General features: G+C 55.9%; 1 protein-coding gene across 2 annotated transcripts in view; it reads left to right on the top strand.

The window, feature by feature from the left end:
* Positions 1–16,122, top strand: part of LOC134957195 (cytochrome c oxidase assembly factor 7) — a 109,032-nt gene that overhangs the window by 12,405 nt on the left and 80,505 nt on the right. For both annotated transcript variants that reach the window (XR_010186521.1, XM_063938891.1), the window contains exon 2: positions 15,678–15,818. Coding sequence is in view for 1 of the 2 variants with exons in the window: in XM_063938891.1 (XP_063794961.1) it covers positions 15,678–15,818 (141 nt within the window). In the remaining variant the exon portion in view is untranslated. The remainder of the gene's footprint in view (positions 1–15,677; positions 15,819–16,122) is intronic.

The following is a 16,122-nucleotide window of genomic DNA, read 5'->3' as shown; positions in this document are numbered from 1 at the left end:
GCTCCGCTACATGGGTCACACGCACATACAGTACCCGGGCTCCTCTACATGGGTCTCACACACACATACAGTACCCGGGCTCCGCTACATGGGTCACACACAGTACCCGGGCTCCGCTACATGGGTCACACACACACAGTACCCGGGCTCCGCTACATGGGTCACACACACACAGTACCCAGGCTCCGCTACATGGGTCACACACACAGTACCCGGGCTTCGCTACATGGGTCACGCGCACACAGTACCCGGGCTCCGCTACATGGGTCACACACAGTACCCGGGCTCCGCTACATGGGTCACACACATACAGTACCCAGGCTCCGCTACATGGGTCACACACACCGTACCCGGGCTCCGCTACATGGGTCACGCGCACACACAGTACCCGGGCTCCGCTACATGGGTCACACACAGTACCCGGGCTCCGCTACATGGGTCACACGTACATACGGTACCCGGGCTCCGCTACATGGGTCACACGCGCACACGGTACCCGGGCTCCGCTACATGGGTCACACGCGCACACAGTACCCGGGCTCCGCTACATGGGTCACACGCACATACAGTACCCGTGCTCCGCTACATGGATCACACGCACATACAGTACCCGGTCTCCGCTAGGTGGGTCTCACACACATACAGTACCCGGGCTCCGCTACATGGGTCACACACACAGTACCCGGGCTCCGCTACATGCGTCACACACACATACAGTACCCGGGCTCCGCTACATGGGGTCACACGCACATATGGTACCCAGGCTCCGCTACATGGGTCACACGCACATACAGTACCCGGGCTCCTCTACATGGGTCTCACACACACATACAGTACCCGGGCTCCGCTACATGGGTCACACACAGTACCCGGGCTCCGCTACATGGGTCACACACAGTACCCGGGCTCCGCTACATGGGTCACACACACACACAGTACCCAGGCTCCGCTACATGGGTCACACACACAGTACCCGGGCTCCGCTACATGGGTCACGCGCACACAGTACCCGGGCTCCGCTACATGGGTCACACACAGTACCCGGGCTCCGCTACATGGGTCACACACACCGTACCCGGGCTCCGCTACATGGGTCACGCGCACACACAGTACCCGGGCTCCGCTACATGGGTCACACACAGTACCCGGGCTCCGTTACATGGGTCACACACACATACAGTACCCGGGCTCCGCTACATGGGTAACACGCACATACAGTACCCGGGGTCCGCTACATGGGTCACACACACACATAAAGTACTCGGGCTCCGCTACATGGGTCACACACACACAGTACTCGGGCTCCTCTACATGGGTCGCACGCACATACAGTACCCGGGCTCCGCTACATGGGTCACACGCACATACGGTACCCGGGCTCCGCTACATGGGTCACACGCGCACATGGTACCCGGGCTCCGCTACATGGGTCACACGCGCACACAGTACCCGGGCTCCGCTACATGGGTCACACGCACATACAGTACCCGGGCTCCGCTACATGGATCACACGCACATACAGTACCCGGACTCCGCTACATGGGTCACATACAGTACCCGGGCTCCGCTACATGGGTCACACACACATACAGTACCCGGGCTCCTCTACATGGGTCACACACACACACAGTACCTGGGCTCCGCTACATGGGTCACACACACACAGTACCCAGGCTCCGCTACATGGATCACACGCACATACAGTACCCGGGCTCCGCTACATGGGTCACACACAGTACCCGGGCTCCGCTACATGGGTCACACGCACATACGGTACCCGGGCTCCGCTACATGGGTCACACGCGCACACGGTACCCGGGCTCCGCTACATGGGTCACACGCGCACACAGTACCCGGGCTCCGCTACATGGGTCACACGCACATACAGTACCCGGGCTCCGCTACATGGATCACACGCACATACAGTACCCGGTCTCCGCTAGGTGGGTCTCACACACATACAGTACCCGGGCTCCGCTACATGGGTCACACACACAGTACCCGGGCTCCGCTACATGCGTCACATGCACACACATACAGTACCCGGGCTCCGCTACATGGGTCACACACACATACAGTACCCGGGCTCCGCTACATGGGGTCACACGCACATATGGTACCCAGGCTCCGCTACATGGGTCACACGCACATACAGTACCCGGGCTCCTCTACATGGGTCTCACACACACATACAGTACCCGGGCTCCGCTACATGGGTCACACACAGTACCCGGGCTCCGCTACATGGGTCACACACACACAGTACCCAGGCTCCGCTACATGGGTCACACACACAGTACCCGGGCTCCGCTACATGGGTCACGCGCACACAATACCCGGGCTCCGCTACATGGGTCACACACAGTACCCGGGCTCCGCTACATGGGTCACACACACATACAGTACCCGGGCTCCGCTACTTGGGTCACACACACACATAAAGTACTCTGGCTCCGCTACATGGGTCACACACACATACAGTACCCGGGCTCCTCTACATGGGTCACACACACATACAGTACCCGGGCTCCGCTACATGGGTCACACACAGTACCCGGGCTCCGCTACCTGGGTCACACGCACATACGGTACCCGGGCTCCGCTACATGGGTCACACGCACATACAGTACCCGGGCTCCGCTACATGGGTCACACACTCACAGTACCCGGGCTCCGCTACATGGGTCACACGCACATATGGTACCCGGGCTCCGCTACATGGGTCACACGCACATACAGTACCCAGGCTCCTCTACATGGGTCACACGCACATACAGTACCCGGGTTCCTCTACATGGGTCACACACACACATACATTACCGGGCTCCGCTACATGGGTCACACACAGTACCTGGGCTCCGCTACATGGGTCACACGCACATACAGTACCCGGGCTCCGCGACATGGATCACACACACATACAGTACCCGGTCTCTGTTACATGGGTCACACGCACATACAGTACCCGGGCTCCGCTACATGGGTCACACACAGTACCCGGGCTCCGCTACATGGGTCACACGCACACACAGTACCCGGGCTCCGCTATATGGGTCACACGCACACATAGTACCCGGGCTCTGCTACATGGGTCACACACACACACACACAGTACCCGGGCACCTCTACACGGGTCACACGCACATACAGTATCCGGGCTCCGCTACATGGGTCACACGCACATACGGTACCCGGGCTCCGCTACATGGGTCACACGCACATACAGTACCCTGGTTCCTCTACATGGGTCACACACACATACAGTACCCGGGCTCCGCTGCATGGGTCACACACAGTACCCGGGCTCCGCTGCATGGGTCACACACAGTACTTGGGCTCCGCTACATGGGTCACACGCACATACAGTACCCGGGATCCGCTACATGGGTCACACACACACATACAGTACTCGGGCTCCTCTACATGGGTCACACACAGTACCCGGGCTCCTCTACATGGTTCACACGCACATACAGTACCCGGGCTCCTCTACATGGGTCACACACACAGTACCCGGGCTCCTCTACATGGGTCACACACACACACAGTACCCGGGCTCCGCTACATGGGTCACACGCACACACAGTACCCGGGCTCCGCTACATGGGTCACACGCACACACAGTACCCGGGCTCCGCTACATGGGTCACACGCACACACAGTACCCGGGCTCCGCTACATGGGTCACACGCACACACAGTACCCGGGCTCCGCTACATGGGTCACACGCACATATGGTACCCGGGCTCCGCTACATGGGCCACACGCACATACAGTACCCGGGCTCCTCTACATGGGTCACACGCACATACAGTACCCGGGTTCCTCTACATGGGTCACACACACACATACATTACCGGGCTCCGCTACATGGGTCACACACAGTACCCGGGCTCCGCTACATGGATCACACGCACATACAGTACCCGGGCTCCTCTACATGGGTCACACACACACATACATTACCGGGCTCCGCTACATGGGTCACACACAGTACCCGGGCTCCGCTACATGGGTCACACGCACATACAGTACCCGGGTTCCTCTACATGGGTCACACACACACATACATTACCGGGCTCCGCTACATGGGTCACACACAGTACCCGGGCTCCGCTACATGGGTCACACGCACATACAGTACCCGGTCTCCGCTACGTGGGTTACACACACACAGTACCCGGGCTCCTCTACATGGGTCACACGCACATACAGTGCCCGGGCTCCTCTACATGGTTCACACGCCCATACAGTACCCGGGCTCCGCTACATGGGTCACACGCACATACAGTACCCGGGCTCCGCTACATGGGTCACACACAGTACCCGGGCTCCGCTACATGGGTCACACGCACACACGTACCCGGGCTCCGCTACATGGGTCACACACACACACAGTACCCGGGCACCTCTACACGGGTCACACGCACATACAGTATCCGGGCTCCGCTACATGGGTCACACGCACATACGGTACCCGGGCTCCGCTACATGGGTCACACGCACATACAGTACCCTGGTTCCTCTACATGGGTCACACACACATACAGTACCCGGGCTCCGCTGCATGGGTCACACACAGTACCCGGGCTCCGCTGCATGGGTCACACACAGTACTTGGGCTCCGCTACATGGGTCACACGCACATACAGTACCCGGGATCCGCTACATGGGTCACACACACACATACAGTACTCGGGCTCCTCTACATGGGTCACACACAGTGCCCGGGCTCCTCTACATGGGTCACACGCACATACAGTACCCGGGCTCCGCTACATGGGTCACACACAGTACCCGGGCTCCGCTACATGGGTCACACACACCGTACCCGGGCTCCGCTACATGGGTCACGCGCACACACAGTACCTGGGCTCCGCTACATGCGTCACACACAGTACCCGGGCTCCGTTACATGGGTCACACACACATACAGTACCCGGGCTCCGCTACATGGGTAACACGCACATACAGTCCCGGGCTCCGCTACATGGGTCACACACACACATAAAGTACTCGGGCTCCTCTACATGGGTCGCACGCACATACAGTACCCGGGCTCCGCTACATGGGTCACACGCACATACAGTACCCGGGCTCCGCTACATGGGTCACACGCACATACAGTACCCGGGCTCCGCTACATGGATCACACGCACATACAGTACCCGGACTCCGCTACATGGGTCACATACAGTACCCGGGCTCCGCTACATGGGTCACACACACATACAGTACCCGGGCTCCGCTACATGGGTCACACACACATACAGTACCCGGGCTCCGCTACATGGGTCACACACACACACAGTACCCGGGCTCCGCTACATGGGTCACACACACACACAGTACCCGGGCTCCGCTACATGGGTCACACACACACAGTACCCAGGCTCCGCTACATGGATCACACGCACATACAGTACCCGGGCTCCGCTACATGGGTCTCACACAGTACCCGGGCTCCGCTACATGGGTCACACGCACATACGGTACCCGGGCTCCGCTACATGGGTCACACGCGCACACGGTACCCGGGCTCCGCTACATGGGTCACACGCGCACACAGTACCCGGGCTCCGCTACATGGGTCACACGCACATACAGTACCTGGGCTCCGCTACATGGATCACACGCACATACAGTACCCGGTCTCCGCTAGGTGGGTCTCACACACATACAGTACCCGGGCTCCGCTACATGGGTCACACACACAGTACCCGGGCTCCGCTACATGCGTCACATGCACACACATACAGTACCCGGGCTCCGCTACATGGGTCACACACACACATACAGTACCCGGGCTCCGCTACATGGGGTCACACGCACATACGGTACCCAGGCTCCGCTACAATGGGTCACACGCACATACAGTACCCGGGCTCCTCTACATGGGTCTCACACACACATACAGTACCCGGGCTCCGCTACATGGGTCACACACAGTACCCGGGCTCCACTACATGGGTCACACACACACAGTACCCAGGCTCCGCTACATGGGTCACACACACAGTACCTGGGCTCCCTTACATGGGTCACGCGCACACAGTACCCGGGCTCCGCTACATGGGTCACACACAGTACCCGGGCTCCGCTACATGGGTCACACACGCATACAGTACCCCGGCTCCGCTACATGGGTCACACACACACATAAAGTACTCGGGCTCCGCTACATGGGTCACACACACACACAGTACTCGGGCTCCGCTACATGGTTCACACACACATACAGTACCCGGGCTCCTCTACATGGGTCACACACACATACAGTACCCGGGCTCCGCTACATGGGTCACACACAGTACCCGGGCTCCGCTACCTGGGTCACACGCACATACGGTACCCGGGCTCCGCTACATGGGTCACACGCACATACAGTACCCGGGCTCCGCTACATGGGTCACACACTCACAGTACCCGGGCTCCGCTACATGGGTCACACACAGTACCCGGGCTCCGCTACATGGGTCACACACGCATACAGTACCCCGGCTCCGCTACATGGGTCACACACACACATAAAGTACTCGGGCTCCGCTACATGGGTCACACACACACACAGTACTCGGGCTCCGCTACATGGTTCACACACACATACAGTACCCGGGCTCCTCTACATGGTTCACACACACATACAGTACCCGGGCTCCGCTACATGGGTCACACACAGTACCCGGGCTTCGCTACCTGGGTCACACGCACATACGGTACCCGGGCTCCGCTACATGGGTCACACGCACATACAGTACCCGGGCTCCGCTACATGGGTCACACACTCACAGTACCCGGGCTCCGCTACATGGGTCGCACGCACATATGGTACCCGGGCTCCGCTACATGGGTCACACACACATACAGTACCCGGGCTCCTCTACATGGGTCACACGCACATACAGTACCCGGGTTCCTCTACATGGGTCACACACACACATACATTACCGGGCTCCGCTACATGGGTCACACACAGTACCCGGGCTCCGCTATATGGATCACACGCACATACAGTACCCGGGCTCCTCTACATGGGTCACACACACACATACATTACCGGGCTCCGCTACATGGGTCACACACAGTACCCGGGCTCCGCTACATGGGTCACACGCACATACAGTACCCGGGTTCCTCTACATGGGTCACACACACACATACATTACCGGGCTCCGCTACATGGGTCACACACAGTACCCGGGCTCCGCTACAAGGGTCACACGCACATACAGTACCCGGGCTCCGCGACATGGATCACACACACATACAGTACCCGGTCTCCGCTACGTGGGTTACACACACACAGTACTCGAGCTCCTCTACATGGGTGACACACACAGTACCCGGGCTCCTCTACATGGGTCACACGCACATACAGTGCCCGGGCTCCTCTACATGGTTCACACGCCCATACAGTACCCGGGCTCCGCTACATGGGTCACACGCACATACAGTACCCGGGCTCCGCCTACATGGGTCACACACAGTACCCGGGCTCCGCTACATGGGTCACACGCACACACAGTACCCGGGCTCCGCTATATGGGTCACACGCACACACAGTACCCGGGCTCCGCTACATGGGTCACACACACACAGTACCCGGGCACCTCTACACGGGTCACACGCACATACAGTATCCGGGCTCCGCTACATGGGTCACACGCACATACAGTACCCTGGTTCCTCTACATGGGTCACACACACATACAGTACCCTGGTTCCGCTACATGGGTCACACACACATACAGTACTCGGGCTCCTCTACATGGGTCACACACAGTGCCCGGGCTCCTCTACATGGGTCACACGCACATACAGTACCCGGGCTCCGCTACATGGGTCACACACAGTACCGGGGCTCCGCTACATGGGTCACACGCACACACAGTACCCGGCTCCGCTACATGGGTCACACACACACAGTACCCGGGCACCTCTACACGGGTCACACGCACATACAGTACCCGGGCTCTGCTACATGGGTCACACGCACATACGGTACCCGGGCTCCGCTACATGGGTCACACACACATACAGTACCCGGGCTACGCTACATGGGTCACACACAGTACCCGTGCTCCGCTACATGGGTCACACACACATACAGTACCCAGGCTCCGCTACATGGGTCACACACACCGTACCCGGGCTCCGCTACATGGGTCACGCGCACACAGTACCCGGGCTCCGCTACATGGGTCACGCACAGTACCCGGGCTCCGTTATATGGGTCACACACACATACAGTACCCGGGCTCCGCTACATGGGTAACACGCACATACAGTACCCGGGGTCCGCTACATGGGTCACACACACACATAAAGTACTCGGGCTCCGCTACATGGGTCACACACACACAGTACTCGGGCTCCTCTACATGGGTCGCACGCACATACAGTACCCGGGCTCCGCTACATGGGTCACACGCACATACAGTTCCCGGACTCCGCTACATGGGTCACATACAGTACCCGGGCTCCGCTACATGGGTCACACACACATACAGTACCCGGGCTCCTCTACATGGGTCACACACACAGTACCCAGGCTCCGCTACATGGATCACACGCACATACAGTACCCGGGCTCCGCTACATGGGTCACACACAGTACCCGGGCTCCGCTACATGGGTCACACGCGCACACAGTACCCGGGCTCCGCTACCTGGGTCACACGCACATAAGGTACCCGGGCTCCGCTACATGGATCACACGCACATACAGTACCCGGGCTCCGCTACATGGGTCACACACAGTACCCGGGCTCCGCTACCTGGGTCACACGCACATACAGTACCCGGACTCCGCTACATGGGTCACACACACATACATTACCCGGGCTCCGCTACATGGGTCACACACACATACATTACCCGGGCTCCGCTACATGGGTCACACACAGTACCCGGGCTCCGCTACATCGGTCACACGCACATACAGTACCCGGTCTCCGCTACGTGGTTCTCACACACATACAGTACCCGGTTTCGGCAACATGGGTCACATACAGTACTTGGGCTCCGCTACATGGGTCACACGCACATACAGTACCCGGGCTCCGCTACATGGGTCACAAGCACATACGGTACCCGGGCTCCGCTACATGGGGCACACGCACATACGGTACCCGGGCTCCGCTACATGGGTCACACGCACATACAGTACCCAGGCTCCTCTACATGGGTCACACTCACATACAGTACCCGGGTTCCTCTACATGGGTCACACAAACTTACAGTACCCGGGCTCCGCTACATGGGTCACACGCACATACAGTACCCGGGCTCCGCTACATGGATCACACGCACATACAGTACCCGGTCTCCTCTACATGGGTCACACACACACATACATTACCGGGCTACGCTACATGGGTCACACACACAGTACCCGGGCTCCGCTACATGCGTCACATGCACACACATACAGTACCCGGGCTCCGCTACATGGGTCACACACACATACAGTACCCGGGCTCCGCTACATGGGTCACACACACATACAGTACCCGGGCTCCGCTACATGGGTCACACACACATACAGTACCCGGTCTCCGCTACATGGGTCACACACACATACAGTACCCGGTCTCCGCTACATGGGTCACACACGCATGCAGTACCCGGGCTCCGCTACATGGGTCACACACAGTACCCGGGTTCCTCTACATGGTTCACACACACATACAGTACCCGGGCTCCGCTACATGGGTCACACACACATACAGTACCCGGGCTCCGCTACATGGGTCACACACACATACAGTACCCGGGCTCCGCTACATGGGTCACACACACATACAGTACCCGGGCTCCGCTACATGGGTCACACACACATACAGTACCCGGGCTCCGCTACATGAGTCACACGCACATGCAGTACCCGGGCTCCGCTACATGGGTCACACGCACATGCAGTACCCGGGCTCCGCTACATGGGTCACACACAGTACCCGGGCTCCTCTACATGGGTCACACGCACATACAGTACCCGGGCTCCGCTACATGGGTCACACACAGTACCCGGGCTCCGCTACATGGGTCACACACGCACATATAGTACTGTAAGTTACAGTGTTAGGTGGTGGTCAGCGTCCCTACTGTAAGTTAGTGTTAGGTGGTCAGCGTCCCTACTGTAAGTTACAGTGTTAGGTGGGTGTTCAGCGTCCCTACTGTAAGTTAGTGTTAGGTGGTGGTCAGCGTCCCTACTGTAAGTTACAGTGTTAGGTGGTCGTCGGCGTACCTACTGTAAGTTACAGTGTTAGGTGGTGGACAGCGTCCCTACTGTAAGTTACAGTGTTAGGTGGTCTGTGTCCCTACTGTAAGTTACAGTGTTAGGTGGATGGTCAGCGTCCCTACTGTAAGTTAGTGTTAGGTGGTGGTCTGTGTCCCTACTGTAAGTTACAGTGGTAGGTGGTAGACAGCATCCCTACTGTAAGTTAGTGTTAGGTGGTCGTCAGCGTACCTACTGTAAGTTAGTGTTAGCTGGGTGGTCAGCGTCCCTACTGTAAGTTACAGTGTTAGCTGGGTGGTCAGCGTCCCTACTGTAAGTTACAGTGTTAGGTGAGTGGTCGGCGTCCCTATTGTAAGTTACAGTGTTAGGTGGGTGGTCGGCGTCCCTATTGTAAGTTACAGTGTTAGGTGGGTGGTCGGTGTCCCTACTGTAAGTTAGTGTTAGGTGGTCAGCGTCCCTACTGTAAGTTAGTGTTAGGTGGTCGTCAGCGTACCTACTGTAAGTTAGTGTTAGGTGGGTGGTTGGTGTCCCTACTGTAAGTTAGTGTTAGGTGGGTGGTTGGTGTCCCTACTGTAAGTTAGTGTTAGGTGGGTGGTTGGTGTCCCTACTGTAAGTTACAGTGTTAGGTGGTCGGCGTCCCTACTGTAAGTTAGTGTTAGCTGGGTGGTCAGCGTCCCTACTGTAAGTTAGTGTTAGTTGGGTGGCCAGCGTCCCTACTGTAAGTTAGTGTTAGGTGGGTGGTCAGCGTCCCTACTGTAAGTTACAGTGTTAGCTGGGTGGTCAGCGTCCCTAATGTAAGTTAGTGTTAGGTGGCCAGCGTCCCTACTGTAAGTTACAGTGTTAGCTGGGTGGTCAGCGTCCCTAATGTAAGTTACAGTTTTAGGTGGGTGGTCGGCGTCCCTACTGTAAGTTACAGTGTTAGGTGGGTGGTCGGCGTCCCTACTGTAAGTTACAGTGTTAGCTGGGTGGTCAGCGTCCCTACTGTAAGTTAGTGTTAGCTGGTTGGTCAGCGTCCCTACTGTAAGTTAGTGTTAGCTGGTTGGTCAGCGTCCCTACTGTAAGTTAGTGTTAGCTGGGTGGTCAGCGTCCCTACTGTAAATTAGTGTTAGGTGGGTGGTCAGCGTCCCTACTGTAGTTAGTGTTAGGTGGGTGGTCAGCGTCCCTACTGTAAGTTAGTGTTAGGTGGTGGTCAGCGTCCCTACTGTAAGTTAGTGTTAGGTGGTGGTCCGCGTCCCTACTGTAAATTAGTGTTAGGTGGTGGTCAGCGTCCCTATTGTAAATTAGTGTTAGGTGGGTGGTCAGCGTCCCTACTGTAAGTTAGTGTTAGGTGGTGGTCAGCGTCCCTACTGTAAGTTAGTGTTAGGTGGTGGTCAGCGTCCCTACTGTAAGTTACAGTGGTAGGTGGTAGACAGCATCCCTACTGTAAGTTACAGTGGTAGGTGGTAGACAGCATCCCTACTGTAAGTTAGTGTTAGGTGGTCGTCAGCGTACCTACTGTAAGTTACAGTGTTAGCTGGGTGGTCAGCGTCCCTACTGTAAGTTACAGTGTTAGCTAGGTGGTCAGCTTCCCTACTGTAAGTTACAGTGTTAGGTGAGTGGTCGGCGTCCCTATTGTAAGTTACAGTGTTAGGTGGGTGGTCGGCGTCCCTATTGTAAGTTACAGTGTTAGGTGGGTGGTCGGTGTCCCTACTGTAAGTTAGTGTTAGGTGGTCAGCGTCCCTACTGTAAGTTAGTGTTAGGTGGTCGTCAGCGTACCTACTGTAAGTTAGTGTTAGGTGGGTGGTTGGTGTCCCTACTGTAAGTTACAGTGTTAGGTGGGTGGTTGGTGTCCCTACTGTAAGTTAGTGTTAGGTGGGTGGTTGGTGTCCCTACTGTAAGTTACAGTGTTAGGTGGTCGGCGTCCCTACTGTAAGTTAGTGTTAGCTGGGTGGTCAGCGTCCCTACTGTAAGTTAGTGTTAGGTGGGTGGCCAGCGTCCCTACTGTAAGTTAGTGTTAGGTGGGTGGTCAGCGTCCCTACTGTAAGTTACATTGTTAGGTGGGTGGTCAGCGTCCCTACTGTAAGTTACAGTGTTAGGTGGTGGTCGGCGTCCCTACTGTAAGTTAGTGTTAGGTGGGTGGCGTCCCTACTGTAAGTTAGTGTTAGCTGGGTGGTCAGCGTCCCTACTGTAAATTAGTGTTAGGTGGTGGTCAGCGTCCCTACTGTAAGTTACAGTGTTAGGTGGTGGTCAGCGTCCCTACTGTAAGTTACAGTGTTAGGTGGTGGTCGGCGTCCCTACTGTAAGTTAGTGTTAGGTGGGTGGTCAGCGTCCCTACTGTAAGTTACAGTGTTAGGTGGTGGTCAGCGTCCCTACTGTAAGTTAGTGTTAGGTGGTGGTCAGCGTCCCTACTGTAAGTTAGTGTTAGGTGGTCAGCGTCCCTACTGTAAGTTAGTGTTAGGTGGGTGGTCAGCGTCCCTACTGTAAGTTAGTGTTAGGTGGGTGGTCAGCGTCCCTACTGTAAGTTACAGTGTTAGGTGGGTGGTCAGCGTCCCTACTGTAATTTACAGTGTTAGGTGGGTGGTCAGCGTCCCTACTGTAAGTTAGTGTTAGGTGGTGGTCAGCGTCCCTACTGTAAGTTAGTGTTAGGTGGGTGGTCAGCGTCCCTACTGTAAGTTAGTGTTAGGTGGGTGGTCAGCGTCCCTACTGTAAGTTAGTGTTAGGTGGTGGTCAGCGTCCCTACTGTAAGTTAGTGTTAGGTGGTGGTCAGCGTCCCTACTGTAAGTTAGTGTTAGGTGGTGGTCAGCGTCCCTACTGTAAGTTAGTGTTAGGTGGTGGTCAGCGTCCCTACTGTAAGTTAGTGTTAGGTAGTGGTCAGCGTCCCTACTGTAAGTTACAGTGTTAGGTGGTGGTCGGCGTCCCTACTGTAAGTTAGTGTTAGGTGGGTGGCGTCCCTACTGTAAGTTACAGTGTTAGCTGGGTGGTCAGCGTCCCTACTGTAAATTAGTGTTAGGTGGTGGTCAGCGTCCCTACTGTAAGTTACAGTGTTAGGTGGTGGTCGGCGTCCCTACTGTAAGTTAGTGTTAGGTGGGTGGTCAGCGTCCCTACTGTAAGTTACAGTGTTAGGTGGTGGTCAGCGTCCCTACTGTAAGTTAGTGTTAGGTGGTGGTCAGCGTCCCTACTGTAAGTTAGTGTTAGGTGGTGGTCGGCGTCCCTACTGTAAGTTAGTGTTAGGTGGGTGGCGTCCCTACTGTAAGTTACAGTGTTAGCTGGGTGGTCAGCGTCCCTACTGTAAATTAGTGTTAGGTGGTGGTCAGCGTCCCTACTGTAAGTTAGTGTTAGGTGGTGGTCAGCGTCCCTACTGTAAGTTAGTGTTAGGTGGTGGTCAGCGTCCCTACTGTAAGTTAGTGTTAGGTGGTCAGCGTCCCTACTGTAAGTTAGTGTTAGGTGGGTGGTCAGCATCCCTACTGTAAGTTAGTGTTAGGTGGGTGGTCAGCGTCCCTACTGTAAGTTACAGTGTTAGGTGGGTGGTCAGCGTCCCTACTGTAAGTTACAGTGTTAGGTGGGTGGTCAGCGTCCCTACTGTAAGTTAGTGTTAGGTGGTGGTCAGCGTCCCTACTGTAAGTTAGTGTTAGGTGGGTGGTCAGCGTCCCTACTGTAAGTTACAGTGTTAGGTGGTGGTCAGCGTCCCTACTGTAAGTTAGTGTTAGGTGGTGGTCAGCGTCCCTACTGTAAGTTACAGTGTTAGGTGGTGGTCAGCGTCCCTACTGTAAGTTACAGTGTTAGGTGGGTGGTCAGCGTCCCTACTGTAAGTTAGTGTTAGGTGGGTGGTCAGCGTCCCTACTGTAAGTTACAGTGTTAGGTGGTGGTCAGCATCCCTACTGTAAGTTAGTGTTAGGTAGGTGGTCGGCGTCCCTACTGTAATTTACAGTGTTAGGTGGGTGGTCAGCGTCCCTACTGTAAGTTAGTGTTAGGTGGGTGGTCAGCGTCCCTACTGTAAGTTAGTGTTAGGTGGTGGTCAGCGTCCCTACTGTAAGTTAGTGTTAGGTGGGTGGTCGGCGTCCCTACTGTCATTTACAGTGTTAGGTGGGTGGTCAGCGTCCCTACTGTAAGTTAGTGTTAGGTGGGTGGTCAGCGTCCCTACTGTAAGTTAGTGTTAGGTGGGTGGTCAGCGTCCCTACTGTAAGTTAGTGTTAGGTGGGTGGTCAGCGTCCCTACTGTAAGTTAGTGTTAGGTGGTCAGCGTCCCTACTGTAAGTTACAGTGTTAGGTGGTGGTCAGCGTCCCTACTGTAAGTTACAGTGTTAGGTGGGTGGTTGGCGTCCCTACTGTAAGTTACAGTGTTAGGTGGTCGGCGTCCCTACTGTAAGTTACAGTGTTAGGTGGTCAGCGTCCCTACTGTAAGTTACAGTGTTAGCTGGGTGGTCAGCGTCCCTACTGTAAGTTAGTGTTAGGTGGGTGGTCAGCGTCCCTACTGTAAGTTACAGTGTTAGGTGGTGGTCGGCGTCCCTACTGTAAGTTACAGTGTTAGGTGGTGGTCGGCGTCCCTACTGTAAGTTAGTGTTAGGTGGGTGGTCGGCGTCCCTACTGTAAGTTAGTGTTAGGGGGTCGGCGTCCCTACTGTAAGTTACAGTGTTAGGTGGTGGTCAGCGTCCCTACTGTAAGTTACAGTGTTAGGTGGTGGTCAGCGTCCCTACTGTAAGTTAGTGTTAGGTGGTGGTCAGCGTCCCTACTGTAAGTTAGTGTTAGGTGGTGGTCAGCGTCCCTACTGTAAGTTAGTGTTAGGTGGTGGTCAGCGTCCCTACTGTAAGTTACAGTGTTAGGTGGTGGTCAGCGTCCCTACTGTAAGTTAGTGTTAGGTGGTGGTCAGCGTCCCTACTGTAAGTTAGTGTTAGGTGGTGGTCAGCGTCCCTACTGTAAGTTAGTGTTAGGTGGTGGTCAGCGTCCCTACTGTAAGTTAGTGTTAGGTGGTGGTCAGCGTCCCTACTGTAAGTTACAGTGTTAGGTGGTGGTCAGCGTCCCTACTGTAAGTTAGTGTTAGGTGGGTGGTCAGCGTCCCTACTGTAAGTTACAGTGTTAGGTGGTGGTCAGCGTCCCTACTGTAAGTTACAGTGTTAGGGGGTGGTCAGCGTCCCTACTGTAAGTTACAGTGTTAGGGGGTGGTCAGCGTCCCTACTGTAAGTTACAGTGTTAGGTGGGTGTCAGCGTTCCTACTGTAAGTTACAGTGTTAGGTGGTGGTCGGCGTCCCTACTGTAAGTTAGTGTTAGGTGGTGGTCAGCGTCCCTACTGTAAATTACAGTGACTCATACATGGGAGGATAGATATCACACAGACGTGGCTGACATGCCAGTGTATATGGATATCCCTTGCAGCTTCTGTCAGCCCAGGGCGTACCACAGAGCATCATCTACATGTAATTCCTCCATCTGCCACTTACACAGAACCTACCTCCTCTATGTTACAGGCTGCCATCGATTAGCCGAGTATTTAGAAAATATAAAAAAAGACTTCAAGGCGACAGCACAAGTGCTGAAAGTGAACTGCGAGGAGAACGCTCACAGCGAGAGCTGCTACAAACTGGGGGCGTATTATGTGGCTGGGAAAGGTGTGTATGCGGCCAGTGCCCATCGCTGTCATCTGATACATAGAGTGTGATGTCATTCTATGTCTGTGTGACTTCACCACTTACCGGCCGCCATGGGATGTGACCGCAGACAGCTGGGATTACATGTCACACTGTGGGATGGGATGTGACGGCAGACAGCTGGGATTACACGGTCACACTGTGGGATGGGATGTGACGGCAGACAGCTGGGATTACACGGTCACACTGTGGGATGGGATGTGACGGTAGACAGCTGGGATTACACGGTCACACTGTGGGATGGGATGTGACGGCAGACAGCTGG

Source organism: Pseudophryne corroboree, chromosome 9 (genome assembly GCF_028390025.1).
Source record: "Pseudophryne corroboree isolate aPseCor3 chromosome 9, aPseCor3.hap2, whole genome shotgun sequence".
Taxonomy (NCBI): Eukaryota; Metazoa; Chordata; class Amphibia; order Anura; family Myobatrachidae; genus Pseudophryne; species Pseudophryne corroboree.
The sequence above is the reverse complement of the archived record's forward strand: the minus strand, read 5'-3'. Positions and strand labels throughout refer to the sequence as shown.